The sequence below is a fragment of the Urocitellus parryii genome, chromosome 1, assembly GCF_045843805.1.
Source record: "Urocitellus parryii isolate mUroPar1 chromosome 1, mUroPar1.hap1, whole genome shotgun sequence".
NCBI classification, from domain to species: domain Eukaryota; kingdom Metazoa; phylum Chordata; class Mammalia; order Rodentia; family Sciuridae; genus Urocitellus; species Urocitellus parryii.
The window spans coordinates 191529966-191553775 of NC_135531.1; the positions used below are offsets into that span (position 1 = coordinate 191529966).

General features: G+C 38.5%; 1 protein-coding gene across 2 annotated transcripts in view; it reads left to right on the forward strand.

Annotated features, from left to right (window-relative positions):
• Positions 1-9127: 9127 nt before the first annotated feature.
• Positions 9128-23810, forward strand: part of Acmsd (aminocarboxymuconate semialdehyde decarboxylase) — a 45587-nt gene continuing 30904 nt past the window's right edge. Inside the window, exons 1-2 of one of the 2 annotated variants that reach the window (XM_026389236.2) lie at positions 9128-9184; positions 18472-18516. In XM_026389236.2, the coding sequence (XP_026245021.1) occupies positions 9128-9184; positions 18472-18516 (102 nt within the window). Of the gene's footprint in view, positions 9185-14605; positions 14689-18471; positions 18517-23810 lie in introns of those variants that run through there. The other variant, XM_026389247.1, reaches the window with a different exon arrangement.

The window sequence follows — 23810 nt, forward strand, 5'->3', positions numbered from 1 at the left end:
AAAAAGAAAAAAAAAAAAAAACAATACAAAAGAGGGGGAAAAAAGGGTTCCTGGATGCTGAAAACAAGGGTGTGGGGAAAAGGTAGCAGAAAAGGACTCTGGTATCTTTAAAGGGCTTTTCCAGGGTCATTACTCACTCCCCAAGCTGAGTGCTCCAATAGAATGTGGTTCCCTTAACACTGGACTATGGGAGTCGTCAAGAGAGGCTTTATAGAGGAGATGAAGCTAAATGTTGAGTCCCTGTTATGAATATTGGTGGCCAAAAAAGAAAAGGAAGAGAAAAGTCATTTCAGATATTACAGAGCAAAGAAGTCATACATAAAGACAGAAGGGAATTCATCACATGCGGGGAGAGATGAAGGGCTCCTTGTGGCTGGGGCATGGGACACAGTAACAAAGTATAGACACAAGAGGCCAAGCATATCTGGGGTCTTGTTTCTCTTGGGTAGTTGGACTTAGTGAAAAACCACACAAGTGTTAAGCTGGAAGGAGATGTGATCATTTTGTGTTTTGTTTTGTTTTTCCTATTGTAATTTTTTATAATTTTTTAAAATAATTTCTTCTCTGATATAAGGGGGTGTCTCAAAATGGGTAGGGAGGAAGAGCATTAGAAGAAGATTACCTCATTTTGTGTTTTGGAGAGATTGCCACAGCCAAGAGTCTTAGTACAGTGAGCCATGCCTGGAGCTACAGGCCATTAGTAGACAAAGAATCCTGGAGAGAGATAATAAGGTCCTGAGAGTGAGAGAGGAGGAAGCAAGGTTCTGAGATGCAATAGAGTTAGAACAAAAAGACTGGGTGATTTATTAATCATGGGGGTGGGGGAAGAAGCAGAGAGGAAGAGTTTACCTTAGGTGGGGTGTCACCCGTTGAGAGGGAAAATACAAGAAAAGAAGCAGATGTAAGAGCAAAGAATTCCATTTGGAATAGGCATTTCCAGAAATGATCCTTTCAACCAGTGGAGCTGCCCACCCTCAACTGCACTACACAGACTGACCAAGAAGAATACACAATATGATGACCATCACAGAAGGCAGCCCCCACTCAACATTCCCAGATTACATAAATTTCTGTCCTTGTATAATCCAAGAAAGGGAGGGTCCTTAAATTGACTGATACTAGACTCCATGCCTGTCTTGGTATATGGCAGACTACGCCATAATTGGATTGTGTGTCATGTTACAATTCACAGCTGATCATTTTATGGGACTCAAATTAATAGTACAATTCTATGATGTCAGTTATTGTACTATCAGGCCTATTACAGTAACTTGCCCTAAGCCACCCAACTAATAAGCAGTGTGGACAAAAGTCAAACCTTGGTATTTGAGCTGATTTGGAGCCATTAGATTAGGTTACATTTGAGAAAATATTTACTCAGGCTTGGTTTAGACCATTTTTTTTTATTTTCATACAACCCAACTACTGAACAATTTAAGGACTTCTTGCCTTTTCTCCATAGAGGAATGCTCAGTATAAACCTATATGATTTATGAATCACTTTTTAAATGTGAAGATAAGATCTTATACAATTTTCCTTTTTGTTTTCATCTTTCTAGGTTTTTTCCCCCCAGTGGGAATTGAAACAGTGTCCTTGTTTGCTCTAAATTACCCTGTAATTAAACTCCTGTTTATTTAGCTAAAAAGTTTGCCTGTCTTCATGAGCAAGAAAAAAAGCATGGTAGCACTCCAGTAATCCCAGTGACTCAGAATGCTGGAGCATGAGGATACAAGTTTGAGACCAATCTCAGTACCTCAACGAGGCCCAGAGCAACTTTAGTGAGACCCCTTCTCAAAATAAAAAATAAAAAAGGCTCTGGATGTGGCTTAGTAAAGCACCCCTGGGTTTCAATCCGCAGCCCATACACACAAAAAAAGTATTCAAAATTTTAAAAATCATTGCTCTGTTATAGGTACATTGGGTATAGTCATATACACAACTTTTTAAAACCCCCACTTTCAGTTTAATTCTACTTAGTAAATGTACTCTTTCTCCTCCCTCTTTATGAAAACCTGCACAGCCTCCAAGACATCTCAACTCACTTTCATGTAATAAAAACTCCTAAGGTTGTTTTAAACTGCAAGCCCAGCCTCAGATCAGAAAGTAAAAACTGTCCCCTGCAATGTTAATAATCTCGTTAATTATCTTTGGAAGGTAAAGCTTTTCTTCTTCCTAAAAGTGGGCACTTCATCCTTGCTCCTTCTTCCCCAACTGGCATTTCCCCTCCCTGATCTTGATCTCTTTTTCCCTTCCAAGTCAAAGCAAGGGGAGGGAGGAATTGTAAGGGCTGTAGGGAAGTCTTCACTTGACTGACCCTGTGGTAAGATGGCTCAGAGCTCCATGGACCAGGTTGGAACTGACAAAACTCTCCCTTTTGGCTTGTGGAATACTTTTGAAGTTCTTTGGTGGTTCCCGCACACTAAGACCCTCCTCTTCAGCTCCCTGTAGATAACTTTTACTTGATTGATTTATCAGTAATTAAGAGACATGTATTGGAAGATTTGTTATACACACACATATATTTCTGCATTATATATTTTGAGGCAATTTGTTCTACCAAATTTAGAATTACTATAGCTTTTTATTTAGTGATCCTTTTATTATTATGTAGTGATCTACCTTTACCCTAAAAATGCTTTTCATTTGCTAGTTTTATTTATCCGATATATGTTTTTACTTCCCTGAAGTGTTAATGATAAACAGCTATCATAGCTTTCCTTTTTTATAATTTCTTTTTTTATTTGTTCTTTTTAGACATACATGACAGTAGATGTATTTTGACACATACATGCATGGAATATAATTTCCCATTCTTGTGGTTGTACATGATGTGGAGTTACACTGGTCACCTACTCATATATGAACATAGGAAAGTTATGTCCGATTTATTCTAACATCTTTCCTATTCCCATCCCCCTCCTTTCCTTCATTCCCCTTTGTCCAGTCCAATAGACTTTGATCCTTCCCCTCTCCACCCTCCTTTGTTGTGGGTTAGCATCCACATATGAGACAGAACATTTGACATTTGGTTTTGGGGAATTGGCTTATTTCGCTTAGCATGTTAGTCTCCAGTTCCGTCCATTTATCAGCAAATGTCATAATTTTATTCTTCTTTATGGCTAAGTAATATTCCATTGTACATATATACCACATTTCTTTATCTAGTCATCTTTAGAAGGGCACCTATGTTGGTTCCATAGCTTAGCTATAATGAATTGAGCTGCTATAAACACTGATATGGCTGTGTCACTGTAGTATGCTGATTTTAATTCCTTTGGGTATAAAATGAGTAGGATAACTGGATCAAATGATTGTTCCATTCCAAGCTTTCTGAGGAAGCTCCATACTGATTTCCAAAGTGGTTGCACTAATTTTCAGTCCCACCAACAATATACAAGCGATATGAGTGTACCTTTTTCCCCACATCCTCACCAACATTTATTGGTACTTGTATTCTTGATAATTGCCATTCCAAGTGGAGTCAGATGAAATCTCAGTGTAGTTTTAATTTGTGTTTCTCTAATTGCTACAGATGTTGAAATTTTTTTTCATGTATTTGTTGACCGATTGTATTTCTTCTTCTGTGAAGTGTCTGTTCAGTTCCTTTGCCAATTTACTGATTGGGTTATTTGTTTTTGGTTTTGTGGTTAAGTTTTTTGAGTTCTTTATATATCCTGGAGATTAATGCTCTGAGGTACAGGTGGCAAAGATTTTCTCCCATTATGTAGGTTCTCTTTTCACATTCTTGATTGTTTCCTTTGCTGTGAAGAAGTTTTTAGTTTGATACCATTCCATTTATTGATTTTTGATTTTACATCTTGTGCTTTAATAGTCTTGTTGAGGAATTCAATTCCCAAAATGACATATCATGGCTTTCTGTTGGTTAATATTTTCTCCTTTAAAAAATTTTTTTAAAGTTGTAGATGGACACAATATCTTTATTCTTATTTATTTTTTTAATGTAGTGCTGAGGATTGAACCCAGTACTTCATGCTTGCAAGGCAAAGTGCTCTACCACTGAGCTACAACCCCAGCCCAGTATTTCCTCCTTCTGAGTTCTCTTAACTTTCTGACTTTCCGTATCCTTCCTTTTTTTTTTTTTTTTTTTTTTTTGTTGTTGTTGTTGTTGTTTATATTGCCCAGGCTGGTCCCAAACCCCTGGCTCAAGTAGTCTTTTTGCCTCAGCTTTCTGGGCAGCTGGGACTACAGGCCTGGTCTTATATCCTTATAATTTAAATGTGTTCCTTATAAATACACAGAGTTTTTGGATTTTGTTATTTCAGCATTTTTATTTTGTGCTTTCTATTTGGCTTACTTTTTATTAGCTTTCTTTTTTCTTCTTTTATTGTCTTCTTTTGGATTGATTTTTTTTTTCTTATTCCACTTTCTATCTAACTGGCTTTCAAGTTAGGTACCATATTTGAATTCTTTCAGTAGCCACTCTGGAAATTCATCATGCCTAATTGTGGTAAGCTGTATAATGCTCTCCCACCCCCTGCTCAAAAATGTCTATGTGATAATCCCCAGAACCTGTGAGTATGTTACTTTGCATGGTAAAAATTACTTTTAAAAATGTGATTAAGAAAGAATTTTGAGATGAGAAAATTATCATGGATTATCTAGGAGGGCCCAATTACATGGGTCCTTACAAGAGAGAGGCATGAGGGTTATAATTTTTTTAAGGCAATATGTTGACAGAAGCAGAGAAGGAATAGAAGATGCTATATTTCTGGCTTTGATGATGAGCACAGATATACAAGCCAGGGATACAGATAGTCTCTAGAAGCTAGAAAGACAATGAATTCTTTTCTAGAGACTTCAGCAGGTACTAGGTGTGGTGGAGCATGCCTGTAACCCCAGCAGCTCAGGAGGCTGAGACAGGAGAATTATAAGTTCAAAGTCAGCCTCAGCAATTTAGCAAGGCCCTAAGTAACTTAGTGAGATACTGTCTCAAAATAAAAAATAGAAAGAGCTGGGGATGTGGCTCAGTGATTAAGCACCTGAGTTAAATTCCTAGTACTGAAAGAGAGAGAGAGAGAGAGAGAGAGAGAGAGAGAGAGACAGACAGACAGACAGACAGACTTCGGTAGGAACACAGCCCTGCTCATTTATTTAAGACCTCTGACCTCCTGATCTATGTAAGAATAAATATGTACTGTTTTAAATCACTAAAATTGTGGCAATTTATTAGCAACAAATGCCTTGAATGGATTACTAGTAGAAAACTGTAGATGTCAAAGGTTCTGGGCAACAGTGGTGAAGGCTCAAAAGGGAATGAGGACAATTAGAAACTGGAGGAGAGAGGATCCTTGTTACACAGATACAGATACAGGTTCTGGTACCTGAAAGTGAGGTGCTGCTATAACAAATACACAAAAATGCGCAAGTAGGGCTGCAGATGGAGCTCAATGGTAGAGCGCCTGCCCTGCATGTGTAGGGAACCGGGCTTGATACTCAGCACCACATTTAAAAAATGAATAAATAAAGTTATTGTATTTAATCTACAACTAAAAATATTTTTAAAAATATGTGCAAGCAGCTTTGGAGTTGAGCAGAGAGTAGAAGAATACTGAGTGCCTGATATAAAAATCCTAGATTGCACCTTTTTCTATAAGTGGCCTAAGGTAATCTGTGATTCGCTACTCTCTTGACCAAGAAAACCCTGAAAAATCATGCAGATTGAGAGATTCAAATCTTCACGTTCACTTTAAGAACACCAGTGAAACTGCCCACGCCATTGAGGGTATGTATATCTGAAAAAACACCAAATGTCTGAAAGTTGTCACTTTGAAAGACCCCTGTTTCCCTGTCCAAGGAGAATCACACGGAACACTGGCTGCAAAAGCACGAGGTGGTTTATTGGGACACAGGCGCCTGCGGGTGTCCAGCAGAACCTCAGCCGGAGCTTTGGTGAACTGGCACACTGGGCTTGGGGATACAGAGATTTTTATAGGGTTTGGGACAGGTTTCGCGCGCGCGGGAAGCAACAGGTTTCTTATTGGTTTGTTTAAATCTAGCATATAGGCCATCTAGGGGGTACAGGTCTGCATTCCAAAAACCACAGGTCTGCATTCTATTCTTTCTGTTCCTGCTTATCTGTTCCGGTTTATTCATTCATGCCTCAGGATGCGGGTGCTCTGTTCTTCAACCGGTTGTCCGGAAAGCATGCCGGGCGCCTGAACCTGTTTATGGCCTGCCTGATATCTTGGTTTCATATCTTGGCCTTAGGTAACTGGGCTAACTGGGCTAGGGTCTTTCAACTTAAAGAAGCAGTGTGTGATTTCAGCATTACCACAGGGCAGTTGAGAAGTACACCCAGGTCAAACAGTGTAGCTGAACTCAGGGTCAGTGACCCAAAAAGAGTGCTGAATTTGTCCTGCACATTCTTAAACATGCAGAGAAATGTTGAACTTAAGGGTTTAGACACAGATTCTCTGGTCATCGATCATATCCTGGTGAACAAAGTGCCCAAGATGACTGCCAAACTTACAGAGTTCAGGGTCAGATGAATCCATACATGAATTTCCCAAGCCAAATTGAGATGATCCTCACTGAAAAGGGACAAACTGTCCCAAACCAGAGGAGGAGATTGCATGGGGGTGGGGGATGGGAAGACATCCCCTGAAGAAACTGAAGGAAAAAAAACTTATGGCATGAGAATAGATTTAGTATAAAATAAATGCAAATAAGTTTATTTAAAATCCTAGATTGCCTTGAACAGACTGTTAGTAGAAATTTAAATGTGGATGTTAAAGGTTCCTCCAGTCAGGGCTCAAATGGTAGTGAGGAGTTTGATACAGGAGAAAGCACTGTCTCAAAGAATACTTACATCACAAACATCACAAATCATATCATGGGTTAAGAAATACATATGTTTATATAATATACGTGTGTGTGTGTGTGTGTGTGTGTGTGTGTGTGTGTGTGTGTATCTCAACAGTGGTAAGGGCTCAGAATGGAATGGAGATGCATAAGAAACTGGAAGAGAGGGACTCCTTGTTATTCAGTGGCAGAAAACTTAGCTCAATTGTGTACCCTACAATTATGTGGAAATCAGAACTTGTAAGTGATGAAATTGGATGTTTACCTGAGAATATTTCCAAGCAAAATAATTAAAGGTACATCCTGTTTTTTCTTGCTGCTTATTGTAAATGCAAAAGGGAAAGAATTGACTGAAAAACTGGTTTGCCCAAAGGAACCAGGACTTAATGATTGAAATTTTCAGATCATTCAGATTGGTAAAAGATAATATTAGTAATATTGGTACAAGATAATATTAGGAGATTCACTGTCAATAGAGCATGTGCTGGAAATAAAAGGCAAGGCTATGGCTGCACAAAATTTTACTAGTGCCTAGGATAAACATTAGTAGTAGTATTAATATTATTTTTAGTATTTAACTTTTCCAAGTTGTCTTATATGATTACACAGGGTTTTTTTTTTTGTTCCCCCTTCAATCTTGCATTTCAGACTATCTTTCTAGAGTCATCTTCCTTATTTCTGGAACATAGTTTTAGAAATTCCTTATGTGAGAGTCTTTTGTAGTTCTAATCTACAAATGTCTTTACTCTTCCCGCATTGTTAATATAAAATTGTACAAGGTGTACAATGTAGCTTGAAAGTTAATGTCTCTTGGCCTTTTGAACAAACTATCCTATTGTTCTATGGTTCCCATCATTGCTGCAGTTTTGAAGGCATTCTCTTTCTCTCTAGGAGCTTATCTTAATTACTGGTGTTCTGTAGTTTCATTACAAAGTTTTAAAATATGAATTTCTCTTTATTAATTCTTAATGATATAAATTTTGGAGCCACACTGGATTCAAATTTAGTCTCTACCATATACTGTTGAGGGACCATGAATGAGTTATGCAACTACTCTGTACTTCAGTTTTCTCTTCTATAAAATGGATATTGTTCATAACTATATTATGGGCACTAAATGAACTGATATGATTGAAATGCTTAAAACAGTGCCTGTTCCATAGGAAATACTCTAAAAGTGCTGGCACTTACTCTGGGTTTTGGCATGTGCCTCTGAACTAAGAGCTCACTCACTGGGTTTTAAAACTTTTTAAAAATGGAATTTGAGAATTTCCTTTCAAGCTGAGAATCATTTACAAATACATCAGTTATGATTTACCCACAGTCTAGTTAAATTATAGCAGGAAGGCTTTTTGACTACTTAGTCTTGTCCTATAGGGACTGAGCTGGGAAGAACATCTCCAAGCAGGTTTAAGGCTTTGCCAGGAACCCTGGGTTCTCTTAAACATGTTAAGTTTTCCAGGAAGAGGAAAAGCTCTCCCCAGCTGCCAAGATAAACCCCAATAGAAATAGCTACTGTCTTCTTTCCCCTATGCTTTGGCTGTGTACAATTATCTGCTATAGAATATGTATTAGCTTATCTCTCTTTCAGCCTTATATCCTCAGTGCATGTTAGCTTTCAATATATGTTTGTTAAATGCATGCAAGAATGAATGAATGAACAAGTGAGTGAAGAAACAATACAGGGAAAGCTTATAGGAAGAGTGGATACTTTCTATAATTTAAAAATAAAGATGAAACTTCCTTACAACATGATAAATTTTCATGAACAAACCATTTGTTAAAATAGTATTTAAAGACATGGAAATAACTAAACAAAAAAGCAAAAGCAGTAAAATTGGTTGCTTTTAGGGAGTAAAAACAAATTAAAGAAGATGTGAATCAGAAGCCTTCTGTGTTATTTTTAACCATGTACTATTTGAGTTTTAACCATATACCTTAATAAAATCATAATATTTAAATATAAAACTAGTCTTGCTATTGACTTACTGTAGCCCAGAGCAGCCTGAAGTATTTTTGAACTCAGAGGTTGAGTACGATTCTTTTTTTTTTCTTTTCTTTTAATTTTGTGCTGAGTTCTGCTTACCAAAGAGTGTTGATCCAAAGCCAGGTTGGTAAACAAAATTTTAAACTTTAATAGGGCAGTTCCAATAGACTAAGACAGGGCTGGCCAGGCCTCTTGACTGGTACCTGAAGGTAGCAATAAAGAGACTGAGTAAATCAATCAACTCCATCGCTTTCGTCGAGATCTCTTGATACCAAATTTTCTTCTTCTTTTACACAGTCCCCTCTGATACTGTGAAGATGAAAATTGACATCCATAGTCATATTCTACCAAAAGAATGGCCAGATCTAGAAAAGGTAATTATAACCAATTTGCTGAATTATTTCTGGAACTTCTCCAAGGTTTCTCAATGCCTCTATTTATAGACCTTTCTCTTATTTGGGAAATTAGATGTTGTGTTTCTTTGCTCTGGGGATGATTTTAAATGTCTTGGGAGCTCTAATTTCCCCATTTTAAAAAATGACTTTCATATCTATTTTGAAAAAGCATCAGATCAATGAAATAATTGTCTTCTCAATATCTCTTTTTCCCCTCAAATAAAGTATTTTTTTAACATTCTGGACAATTTAAACCAGGCAGATTTACTTCCTTTTAAATTCAGCTGCTGGAAAGATACATGCTGATTACAGAATCTAATGTTACAATTACTATTAAAAATGGAATGTGATAAGTTTCAAGGACTTCCAAAATCTCTCTCTCTTTTCCAAACTGTTTAAAATAAGCTTTAGAAGCACCAGGAAATAGCTTTGTGAAAAATTTTTAGTCTATTTTAGGACACTGTCTGAAACCTTTCCTTTTTGATTTTTAAGCTGTAAATCCTTGTTATGAAGAACTGGGAAGTAGGTATATCAGAACCCTAGAATAAATGACATGAAATCTTTGCATGAGAGTATCTCTAAAGAGTATTCTCTAGGTTGCTCCATACATGGAAATTATTTTTTTTGATTAAGGACTTTTGAATAAGTACTAAAAAAGAAAAGCAGGGAACATGAAGAAAACTTTAAATTGGCTAGAAGTTTACTCAGGCTTTCTATCAGGTGTTAGCCAATCTTCAGCATTCTGCTAGTACTTTTATATCCCTGATAACATTTCATCTTTTTTATCCCAAATGAGGAAAAATGAATTAACCCAAATTCTAATTAAAATGTGGCCTGTTGGCCAGGCATGGTGGCATATGCCTGTAATCCCAGTGGCTCAGGAGGCTGAGGCAGGAGGACCAGAAGTTCAAGGCCAGCCTCAGCAAAAGTGAGGCTGTAAGCAACTCAGTGAGACCCTGTCTCTAAATAAAATACAAAATAGGGCTGGGGACATGGCTCAGTGGTTGAGTGCCCCTGAGTTCAATCTCTAGTATCCCTGCACCCAAAAAAATGTGGTCTTTTGTATAAGCAATCTTTTCATAGTTGTCTACTACATGATTGTTGATCTTAAGTGTTTCTTTGTTCATTGGTATCTTAGGTAAAATGTGTAGCAGAAACATAGACCAAAAAATACAAATGATGCTGAACTACTACAGCTAGTGGTAAAAGCAAACCCTACGAATCTTCCCCCTACAAAAGGAGTCTAAATGCTTTCATGGGACCATGCTGTTCTCCACGCCATTGTCATCCTCCTATCTTATTAAAGCACAAATACCACCTCATGATGCTAATCTTTTTATGAAGCAAACCCTCAGCTACTTCACAGGAGCACTGGCTTGTTTGGAAGCTGTGATGCAGTTTCTTATTTCCTATGGTGCTTGCCATTTTCTACCCCTCACTTATGAGTAGTTACCAGGAATGGCACAATCAATAAATTAATTTATGATACAGATAATGAAAGGAATATATGATACTTCTTAATCTGACAGTTTTCAAAATTTCTAGGTATTTAGCATGTGATATTTTATAAATAGCTCTTGATCTATTCCCACCAAAGAGTGTTAACTCCAACATTCTAGCTATTCTCTTTATTAATATCAAAGAACACCTACATGAAATGCTTTGGGAGTTACCTTGGCGGTCTCCAGAGGACATTGCCCACCTGTACCTGAGAGAGCTAACCAGCATAACCCATCCACCTAGAGAAGTCACAGCAACTGGGATGCCAAGCTCTATGGCATCCACCTCCTTGTCCTGACAAGGATTTTGAGGCTTAGAAAGTGAGTTGGGCTGGATATTTGTGTCTCTTCCAAGTTCATATGTTGAAATCCTAGCTCCAAAGGCAATAGTACTAGGAAATGAGGCCTTTGGGAAGTGATTATGTCATGTGAGCAGAGCCCTTGTGAATGGAACAGTGCTCTTACAAACTAGGCCCAAGGAAGCTTGTTTATTGTTTCTACCATGAGGACTCAGCAAGAAGGTACCATCTAGGAACCAGGAATGAACCCTCACCAGCCAGACACCAAATCTTCCAGAGATGTATCTTGGGCTTCCAGCTTCCGGAAATGTGAGAAATAAATATCTGTGGTTTATAAGCCATCACTTGATGGCATTTTGTTATAGCAGCTCAAATGGACAATAGGGAGCTAGCTCGTCACAGTTAAAATGTTTTTATCACTAAGGAAAAATTTTCAGTTTCTTTCAGAGGCAAGTGTGTGGTAGTCGTAAAAAGAGGAACCAGTCTGTTCTGTCTGTGCTTGTCGAATTCTTAGTGTGTTATGTGTACTTAAAACCAAGCTTCAGAAACCCCTGAACTGTTTTAAATCATTGCTCATTTTTTTTTCTGGGGAACATAAGCTCCAGCCTTCTTGGGAAAAATGGTTGTGTTCTTACTAAACTAGGCACCAATGAGACATCCCCTCTGAACACTGGAAGCTGTTCCTAAGTAAGCCACATGTATAAAGGCCTTCCCCAGCCAGAAGACTCACAGGGGCCTAGAATGGTGCCTCCTCTTTGCAAGTAGAGAAAGTTTTCTATCTGTACTCTGGGCCACAAACTCACTTCCAATAACCTACCTCCTACTCCCAAACCTGCTCCATTTAAGCAAGACCTGAGCACCTAGGTCTGACAATTTCTAGGTATCCTGCCTTATGCAAGGCCCTAAAAGCCTTGTTTAAACTACTTTAAACAATAGGATGAAGAGCACATGGTACATAGATTGTGCCCTAAAAATTTCCCAAGCAGTTGTCCTGCTGACTCTTGACACTGCCTCCCCTTCTATTCTCAGCCATTGCCTTGAAACAGGGAGAGGTGTTTTGCCCAATATGCAGGCTTCCTCTTATCCATCAGTCTCACATGCTGCAAACACATAGATTTTGACATGCTTCATCAAAATAACAATAACAATAATAATGGTCATAACACTTTGTGCTTCCAGGGACAGAGACCAGAGATGAATATTCAATTCATATAAAACCTTGTAACATTTATATAATATTTATTTTAAAAGGGTTAATGCCCTTTTTATATTGTTCTTAATTTTCATTTATTATATATGACAATAGAATGCATTACAATTCACATATAGAGCACAATTTTTCATATCTCTGGCTGTACACAAAGTAGAATCACATCTTTCATATCTTCATACATGTACTTAGGGTAATGTTGACCATTGCATTCCACCGTCTTTCCTTCACCCATGCCCCCTCCTTTCCCCTCCCTCCCCTTTTCCCCTTTGCCATATCTAGAGTTCATTTAATTCTCCCACTGCCACCCCCACCACAGCATATTATAAATCAGCACCCTTAATCAGAGAAATCATTTGGCATTTGGTTTGAGGGGATTGGCTAATTTCTCTTAGCATTATATTCTCCAGCTCCATCCATTTACCTGCAAATGCCATGATTTTAATCTCTTTTAATGCTGAATAATATTCCATTGTGTATATATACCACATTTTCTTTGTTCATTCATCTACTGAAGGGCATCCAGGTTGGTTCCACAGTTCAGCTATTGAGTTGTGCTGCTATAAACATTCATGTGGCTGTGTCCCTGTAGTATTCTGTTTTTATGTCCTTTGGGTACAGACGAAGGAGTGGGATAGCTGGATCAAATGGTAGTTCCGTTCCCAGTTTTCCAAGGATTCTCCATATTGCTTTCTATATTGGCTGTACCAATCTAAAGTACCACTAGCAGTGTATGAGTGTGCCTTTTGCCCCGCGTCCTCGCCAACACTTATTGTTGTTTGTATTCTTAATAGCTGCCATTCTGACTGGAGTGAGATGAAATCTTAGAGTAGTTTTGATTTGCATTTCTCTGATTGCTAGGGATGTTAAACATTTTTTCATGTATTTGTTGATTTGATTGTATATCTTCTGAGAATTGTCTGTTCGGTTCCTTAGCCCATTTATTGATTGGGTTATTTATTTTTTTGGTGTTACGATTTTTGTGTTCTTTATATATTCTAGAGATTAATGCTCTATCTGACATGTGTGTGGTAAGAATTTGCTCCCAATTAGCAGGCTCTCTATTCACCTCAATGATTGTTTCTTTTGCTGAGAACCAGCTTTTTAGTTTGAATCCATCCCACTTATTGATTCTTGATATTAATTCTTGTGTTATAGGCATGTTATTAAGAAAGTTGGGGCCTAATCCAACATGATGGAGATTTGGGCCTACTTTTTCTTCTAATAGATGCAGTGTCTCTGGTTTAATTCCTAGGTCCTTGATCCACTTTGAGTTGAGTTTTATGCATGGTGAGAGATAGAGGTTTGATTTGTTGCATATGGATGTCCATGTCATTAACCCTTTTTGATAGAGATGAAAGACTTGATATTCAGAAATGAACCCAGAGCTGCATGGGAACACAGTAATTCTTCCAGAGCATCACCAATCCATCCAACTTGAAAAAGCTGAAAAGGGAGCATATTACTATTTTAAGGGATGTCCACTCTTCCCTATGTTCCCCCACTTCTCCTCTTGACAACCAGCCTGCCCCCACAACTCGTCACTTTCACATAAACCAACCGAGGGCAGCTTTGTCACAGGGTCATTGGAACCTGGCTTCCAGCCCCAGGTCAAGCAATTAAATCTGTTATGTGTTAGAGGTTTAAAGCTAGTGATGAGGGCTGGGGATGTGGCTCAAGTGGTAGTGCGCTTGCCTGGCATGTGTGCGGCCCGGGTTTGATCCTCAGCAAAAGATGTTGTGTCCGCCGAAAACTAAAAAATAAATATTAAAAAAAAATAAAGCTAGTGATGAAACTACTAGCCCCAAACAACCACATTGACCAACCAAGATCAGTGAAGTAAACAGAGACACATCTAAATGGGACTAGGATTTTTCTCCCTGACCCCTCATTTTTAGTCTATATGATCAGAGAAGAATGTGTAGTAATGAAATATTACTATAGCAGAGTTTCATCTTCAAATTGTTTTTAGTGGGGAAAATATTATTTTAAAAATCAATCTCTGATCTTTTCTCACTTCCAATAAAAAAATGAAAAGAAAAAGCCAGAACTATTTTTATTTGAGATGATGAAGTCCCTTTAGAAAAATTAATGTCTCCTTTCAAACCTACCTTTCTTTTTTAAATATTAATAGACACACCTCCACAACTTTGACCTCATGGAATGAAGAAACTAAAAAGCGAATAAACACACTCATGCTGATGATTAACTAATGGTTACAAAGAACCAGGATTTAAGATATCTTTCATTTTCACTTGCTAACAATGATTTTAGTCAGAGTTACAAGTCAGGATCCTTTTTAAAAATTTGGGGTGGGAAGTCAACAGATTCAGGGGAACTTAATTAAATGGTTTCTGATGAATCAGGACCCACATTCTCTGCTGTCACAAAAGGAGGATCCTGATCCAAGAAGCCATAGTGAAAGATGTTTCAGGTTAATCTACAATGAGATTATTCATAACAACAATGATTATGGTAAGGTTTTGGCTTTTTCTTCAATTGGGCTTTGTTGACCCCCTACTCTATGTGCAATAGTAGGGCTTGCAAAGATCTTTCTAATTTTAAATGGGGTAAAAAAAATCTGGCCTTTAATTTAAAAGTATATATGTATATCTCCTTTCATTGGCAATGATTTAACTACACTTGTTCAAGGTAAAATTTTCAGAGACAAAAATCCCAGGCATAATTTGAATTTTAAACAACTGCTCTCAGGAAATAGGTAACTGACTACCCAGGAGGTTCATTACTCACCATGTGAAGATGTGAAGTCTTAAGGACATTGAAAATGTCATTCAGGAGCCAGGATCAGTGATACACAACTATAATCCCAGCTACTCAGGAGACTGAGGAAAGAGGACTGCTTGAGCCCAAGAGTCTCAGCAATACAGTGAGACCCTGTCTCAAAAAAAAAAAAAAAAGTCATTCAGTCCATCCACTCTGGTGTTTGTTTGTGTGTGTGTGTGTACTGCACATAAAACTAAATTCCCTTAGTTTTTTAAAACTTGCTTTTTCATTTGTCATGCTATAAATACCTATGGGACACTGGTCAGTGTCAATCAAACCCTTTCAGATTGTAAATGTCTCCTGGCATATGCTCTGACTAAAAACCACTTCCAGAGTCATACTTGAGACCCCAAATTTGACACAATCAGAATGAGAGATGGAAGACTGTGTGGAGCCCAGATCCTGGGCAGAATAGAGTTGCCCTAAATAGGTTATTGGTTGGTAGAATAACTTCAATACTTTAAGCTTTTTAGGAAAGTGAGGGAGAAACACAGAGTGACAGAGTCTCCTTCTTTCATAACCTTCCTTAGTGTCTGACCTCAGTGTATTCTACCTAAGGCTGTCATCATAACTGCCATTCCCATCAGCATCACCAACTGCCACACATCACCTCCTCCTCTACTACCACTCCTGCTGCCATTATTGTTGCTATGACCACCACCATCACCACCACTGGTACCACCACTGCCACCATACTGACAACCACAGCCACTACCATTACCATCTCACTCCCTCTACCCCTGCCATTGCAACCACTGCCAACTCTAGCAACACTATTAGCAACCACCACTTCCCCTCCACCACCTCCATGATCACCACCCATATAATTAGCTTTGATAAAGGACAAACCTGATGTCAATAGCTTTATATGCATTATCTCAGTTAATTCCCATAATACCCTATATCTCAGCTATGCTTGTTAGTCTCCATTTTACATGCAAGAAAACAGAAACTTGGAGATGTTATATTACTTCAACAAAGTCAAGTACCTTGGACATGATTTTTCGGATGTGGCCAGATTCATCCCTCTGCTCTGCCTCCCTGTTCTTCTCCAAATGCAATACACCTCTAACCTGGTCACATATGGATTAAGGTTCTCTAGAGAATTAAGAAACAGTAACAGTGAGGGAAGAATAAAGGAAGTAAAGAGAGAGAGATGAAAGAAGGAAATACAACCTTTTCTTCTACACCGAAGATAAGATTTCAATGACAAATGTTCAGTTCAAGAGCACATTGTTAGTCTCAAATTTACTCTAAAGTGTAACTGATAGAAGTCATATTCTACTCCCTCCTCCAGCAGCTTTTTCCAAGGGAAGAGAAGGGCATAAAGGTATCGAATGCACAAAGAGAGGAAAGTGAGGGGTTGGGGGCATAGGCAGAGGAGCAAACTGGTGCAGTTTCCCTTGCAGTGTTCAACCTGATAAACAGCAGGTCACTAGGGAGGAGGCATACAGATCTCCAAAGATAACATGATTATTTGGAACTAACCTCAAGAACAGAAGCCTGTTGAGGTAGATCCTTGTCACAGATGAACACCTCTATGCTATACTGTGGTCCAGACCCAGACCTTCCCAGTCAAACTGGAGGTTAGAAGGAAGCTAGGAAGAGGGATCCATCAAGACCTCACTCTCTTCAGGTAACATTCCAGTGCCATGACATGAGAGCAAACCACTGTTACCTGACCTTACCCAACTACAAGTGAAAAATGGAAATGAAATTCAGCTTGCTTTATTCATCTACTTATTATTGCTGATAGTCTAAGGAGCTGGTGATGAGCTCTTTCATCTAGCTGTCTCTGCTTCTACACATTCCCTCCATATATCTTGCATTATGAGTCATTCTTTGGAGCATAGAAATCCTGAATAAGAAGTTTCTCTCCAATCTGATACCAGTCTACCTTTCCAACCTCGCTTCCCCAATACCACCTGACCCAAGGTGTGGATCAGCATCCTCCTCCAGACTCCCAGAGAACATGGGCAGCACTATCACAGTGCATCTCATACACTTGTACAGCTCTTCCATCACTTTTCCACTTGACCCCACCCTCTCAACACTCTGCTCCACATAGAAATTGTCCTCCACTTTTATTTTCTTTGCCCCAGTAAGACTGGTCATGAGATTCCATGAGAGCTTGAACAATGAATGAGTGAACAAATAAAATATTATATGAGTCATATATACCTACATCCTTAGGAATCCAATAAATATTGAATAAGTGATACATTATTAGGCTTTCAATTTTTTAAATTTATGACTCCCAGGAAGAGATATATTTTGTATATTATAAATCATGCAAACATTTACAAATGTAACAGGAAATTTTTATGAAACTAATACTACATGGGAGATATTATTCTATTCTTTTTCATTCTATTCCATTTCTTTACTATCTTATCTTGTGTTTTTAAAGAAGCACACTTTGAATCAAGGATTCAAAGGCAAGTACTTTACTTTGGAGATGATCTCAGGAAAATACAAGTGGGGAAGTAAGATAGGAAAAGCCATGAAGCCAATAAAAGGGTTGTTATCCATTATAAAATGTGTACCTTGCCTCAGAGTTATCCTGCCCAGAACTGGAGTACTAGTATATTCAGTATTTTTACATTCAACTTTTCTCAGTCATTGGTTGAGAGCTGCTGGGCAGATGGCAAGGGTAGACTAATTTCCTGGTACTTCCTACCTGTTAAAAGGGGTGGATCAAAGAAGCTTTCAGGGGAAGAAGAGAGATTCTTAAAGAAGTATAGACACTAGCATTTGGAGGTGGGCTGTTGTACCCCAGAGTATTAAGGGGAAGGAATATGAGTGGGATGCCGTTAGTATCTGCAACACATATTATCTCATGATTTTAAAATGTCTAGGCCCCTAGTCACTGAATTGTTTTTATGATCTATTCATGGATTGCAACTCACAGTCTGAAAAGCAGTATATGTTCTAAAGAGTAGTCCTTATGGTCCATGTACTCCCAGTACTGCATTAAATGATCTGGTAGTACATATCCAAATATTCTGTGTTAATCTTTGCTTTAAAACTTCAAACTATATTAGGAAAAAAGATAAAACCAATGAGATGTAGAATTTTCTTTCTGTATAAATATATTTAAAGGAAAATGTATATTGAAATATACTTTTTTTGGTACCAGGGATTGAACCCAGGGGCACTTAACCACTGAGTCACATCCCCAGTCCTTTTTGTATTTTATTTATAGACAAAGTCTCACTAGTTGTTTAGGGCCTTGCTAAATTGCTGAGGCTGGCTTTGAACTCAAGATTTTGAGCCGCTGGGATTATAGATGTGTACTACCTCACCCAGCTTGAAATATAAATATTGAATAGTGATACATGGGGATGGAGGGACAAATGGAAAGATAATGTCTAAAAGGATGGAGTTTAGGCTCCTTTGCCCTGAGGATGTGTCCTTTATTGCAATCCTCTCTTCTTTGCTTTTCAAGCCTAATTGTACTTCTCTCCACTACAGAGATTCGGCTATGGAGGCTGGGTGCAGCTCCAACACCATGGCAAGGTAAGTTTTTCCCAAAGCATGAGTATGAGCAGGACCCAGGGACATCCTGAGCATTAAGATACTTTATTGCAGGCCGGGGCTTCAGGGAACTCAGCTCTCCTGCCTTCACATTAGCTTGTAGTAGGGAAGGAAACAGTACCACTATTTTTCAGAATTATTAGGAGAAATGGGGGTGACTTCAAATAGTGGTATTTAGGAAGATAAAATTGGAATTCGAGAACACATTGAGAAATGACTTCCCCGCCCCTCTCTCTTTTGGCCTAGAACCAATTTTGGCATTTATTGCTATGCCTCAAGGGTTATCACAGTATATTAAGGCTGACCAAATAAATGGGACAATTAAGTTTGAGCACAAGCTTGAGAAATTAAACATTGGAGACAAAAGGGAGAAGCCACTGTTATTAAGGGCTGAGATTGATACAAAAAAGGGAAGATACAGGGCAAAGCATTCTGCAAATAATGAGGCCTGAGAGTGATCTGGGAATCCAGACCTACACAGAGTTCAGGTCTGACCTCATTTTCAGATGCCCTCTATGAGTTCAAAGGAAACATTCTTGAGCTTCTAGCTAGAATATGGACATGACTAACATGCCCTGGTGCAATCATGGTCTGGAAAGAGTATGCATAGGGTCAACCCAAAGCAATGTGGTAAGGATAAGACTGCCTTTGCTAAAGGGCACAGATTTGAACACCAAAGACTGGGAAAGGCCTCCTGGAGAAAGTGATACCCATCCTGACTCTTGAAGCAGGGGTACAGGCAGGGTTGCTCAATGAGTAAAGGAAACAATTTTCCATAAAAAAAAAGAAGTCAGGGACCAAAGTCATGGAAATATTAAACTTGTAAGCCCAGAACTTAAGCACTAAGCTATAGCAGGCACAACCTGCTAGTCCCTGGACTAGCAGGTTCAGCATCACCTGGGAACCCAGGAGAAATACAAATCAGGGGGCCACACCACCAACCTTCCAAATCAGGAACTTTGTGGGGGGATATGGGAAAGGGGCTGTCCATTTTAACAAGCCTCCTAGTGATTCTGCTGCACACTCAAGTTTGAGTACCCCTGGCTCATATATTCACTTAATAATTTTTATTGAAGCCTGTTTTATGCCAGGCCCATCCACCAAGGAAATAGGAATATGCTGATGAACAAGACAGAGATGGTTCCTGTCCTCATGGTGCGAAAATTCTAAGGGGACATGAGAAATTTAGATAATGGAATAAAAAACGATGCTTCAATAAAGAGTGACAGGCTGGCTGGTCAGTGACCTGTTAAAGACTTGGAAGAGGGTTGGGGTTGTGGCTCAGTGGTAGAGCTCTTGCTTTGAATGTGTGAGGCACTGGGTTCAATTCTCAGCACCACATATAAATAAAACATAAAGGTCCATCAACAACTAAAATAAATAAAATTTAAAAAAAAAAAGACTTGCAAGAAAGGAAAGCAAAACCTGAAAAATGTTCCTGGCTGAAGGAACAACAAAGGTCTTCAAGTGGGGAACAGTCAATGTGTTCAAGGAACGAAAAAGAAGGGCAATGTGGCTGGAATGCTGTGTGAGGAAGAGATGGTAGGAAATGGATCCATTATATAGGGACTTAAGGACTTAAGACTTAAATCTGGAATTCATTCTGAAAACAATGCAAATTCTTTGAAAATTCTTAATGACTTTAAGTTCTTAATGACTTTAAAACTTTGCTCTATGGAGTATAGACAGAGGCAGACAAAAGTTTGAGGAACAAAGTGGTGGGAAGGAGCTGGAGAAGGGCAGGTTGAAGCATCATCAGATGGGGCCTTGAAGGACTTAGGGGTTTAGGTCCTAAAATTGGTTTAAGCCTTTGTACTTGACCCTGAAGGCAGTGGGAAATCATGAAAGAGTTTTCAACACTGCCACACTCTCCCATTCCCAATACTAGTTACTAGCTGGAGAGCTGGTTCTCTCTGCTGGTCTTAAGTATCTCCAAGGGAAGGTATGATATGAGTAGAGCTGAGTACAAGGAAACCCCCACTGGAGGAACAGGCAGCCTGTAGATATGTTTTTCCTTGCTCCATGTCCCAGGTTGCAGTTTGTCCTCAATATTAGATATGAATGACTTTAATTTCATTTTGTTTTAATGTCAAGAGATTTCATAAACTTAGCAGCAGATCTCCAAAAGAAAACAAGAAGGAAAATATTTTCCTGTCATATCTACTGACCTACTTACCTCTGGCAAAACTGAGTACAATGGTTGTCCAATAGAACCAAACAGGAAACTCTTTTCTTTTCTCTCAGGGAAAAAGCAAAGCAAAACATAGCCAAATCTATATTTTTTATAATAACACAAGTGAGGGATGACAGTCACTAGAAAACAACATGAAAATGTAAACCATTATGTAAATTAACCAAGAGCAATGAGACAATCCAGTATTTAGGATTTTAAAACTCTTTTGATTCTGCTACATTCCTTTGGTGAACAAATATATTCTGCCCTCATGATTGATTTACCTTAGAGCTTTCTGTTCTCTGGAAGATCATTCCAAAACATTTCTCTGGTTTGCCCTATTTCTGTTTTTAACCTTTAGTTTTTTCAGTGCTCCTAGAATAAAGTCAGGGGAGGTAAAGCCTTGCTCAGAATTTGTAAAATATAACTTGCCTTTTGGTTAAACATTTACAAAAAGACAAGTAACAAGTCAGTGACGCGTATGATAACCTGGCAGAAGCTATACAGGATGAAGGTGAAACTGTGGCAAGAACACCTGAAATTATTTTGAAGGCTATTACTCAGAAAGGTAAACATAAGGCCCATTTCAAATCTGTAGGTCAGTAACATCTTAAAAATCCACTGAGTGTTTCTTAGAAACCTGAGGCCACAAATATACATGTGCAAACACCCCACCCCCAACACATAAAAATATACATTATACTTAGCATTTTTAAACACATACTTCTGCCTGATTCCCCACTGTTGTGGACTAAATATTTGTGCCCCACCCCCCAAATTCACATGTTGAAGCCCTAACCCCCAACAGTTGGTATTTGGGTGAAAAGTAATTTGGTTAGATAAGGTCTTAAGGGCTGCCCTCATGATGAGATTAGTGACTTATAGGACATACCAGAGAACTTGTATTCTCACCACTATATGGGACACAGCATGAAGATAGCCATCTACAAGCAGGAAGAGGGTCCACCAGGAACTGAGTCAATGGGCACCTTGATCTTGAACTCCACAGCCTCCAGAACTATGAGAAATAAATGTCATTTAAACCTCTCAGTCTAGGTATTTTGTTATAGCAGCCTAAGCTAAGATACCCACAGGGTACCTACCCAGGATTTTCCTTTTCACCTACATGAATAAAGAATATACAGTCAACAGCAATTTTGTGCTAAATGAGAAAAAGAAATAATAAATAGTAAGAGAGCTCAGAGAAGGTGGAGAGCCCAAGGCAGGGAGCAATTTTCAGGAAGATGAAGTATCATATAACTATAGTGCTAATGATCCAGTCTAGTGTTTGAAAACATGGGTTACAATACAACAATAAATCATAATACCAGTGGAGTGAGTTAGGCAAGCTTAAAAAAAGGAAAATAGATCATAAAACAAAATAGCAAAATGCGTTGCTCATGGTAAGAGTAAACATTGTTTCATGAAATTTTTGTCTCAGTTTGTATCTGTATAAATAGATTTGGATGAGTACTCTGGGTCGCAATGAAAGATCTCTTAATGTGAGCTCACAGCCAACAGTGACTGAAAGCTATTGATCTAGCCCAATGCTCTCATCTCATATAGTTACTGTTAAAATTAATTTATTTTATAATGAGTATTTGTGTAAATTCTCCTTTTTTAAACTTGAGCATTTAGAGATAAACCTACAATTCCTTTGGACCAATACTCTGCATTCTCAAAAGTAATCCTCATTAACAATTTGGTGGTTATCTTTCTAGATCTTTTCCTATGTAGAAATGACATAGTATTTTTTTAATATGTTTAGATTCTTTTAAAACCTATCTCAATCAGGTTCCAAACAGAAAACAGATGGGACAATTAAATTAGAATACTTTGAAAGTAGTTAAGAGACTATTTGTAAAGGTGTAGGCATGTGAGGAAATTACAGAGGTAGGCAGAGGTTAGTTCATGCAGGGTCTTACCAGCTGGGTTAATGAGTTTAGACTTTATCTTCAGGGCAATGGGAATCTATTCAAGATTTTTAAATGGGATAGTGGCAAGCTGGGGATTTAAAATCTTACTCTGTTTTGTGAACACTGGTTAAAGGGGTCAAAAGAGGGAGCAGGAAGATCCAATTGAGCAGTTGTTCAAGCATAGATAATGTGGGCTTAGACCATGGCTGAGCAGTGGAAGTAGAGAAATGTGGACCACTGCAGGCTATATTTTCAAGACAGAATCAATGATATTGGGAAGTGGATTGGGTGGTGGAATATGAGGCAAAGGGAATTGAAATTGTCTCAATGCTGAGAAAAAATAATGCAGGCATCAAAGATAGAAGTGACAATACCAAGAAGACAAGCAAATCACAGAGAGAGATGAACAGGTTGAACACATCAAGTTTGAGGTAGTTGCAGTGGGGCCTTTCTGTGAAGCTGTCCTACAGAATGGTAGTATCTGGGAGGTGGAATGATTAGAGATTGCTTACTGTTTGCAGGGTCTGGGTCATTCCTGCTAGCTCTACATCTCAAGCCCCACATAGTCTAGAGGGGTAGCCTGAATGGACTTTGGGGATAGGGGAGGAAAATGGAAACATGATGGTGAAATACTGAGTTTGAGGATGCATTTCTGATAACATTTGCAGTACCAGATATTGAAAGAGCATTATTTGTATTTATTTGTGAATAATAATAGGAGTTGAACTTAAGAATCAGTAGCTCCACAGGTTACACTCTCTAGGAATCAGACTTTGGGACTGAAATTAGCATGCCTGAAGTATATCAGGAAGTGTTCTTAGTATAAACATCAGTAGAAGGGAAGAGAAGGAGAAAGGATCAACTAGAGGGCAACATTGAGCTGTTATGTAATCCCAATAGAGGCCTCAGCTGAACCTACTTGGAGCACTAAAGCTAATATTCAGAGTCGTTCCAAGTTGGCAGGGGGAGAGAGCAAAAGAGAGGGTCCTTTAAGGCTGGGTTATGGCTCAATGGTAGAGTGCTTGTCTGGCATGTGTGAGGCCCTGGGTTTGATCCTCACCATCACATAAATAAATAAATAAACGAATAAATAAAATAAAGGTATTGTGTCCATCTACAACTAAAAAATATATAGTTTTTTTTAAAAGGGGGGGTGCTTTATACCTCCACAGAAATCAGTCATTGGA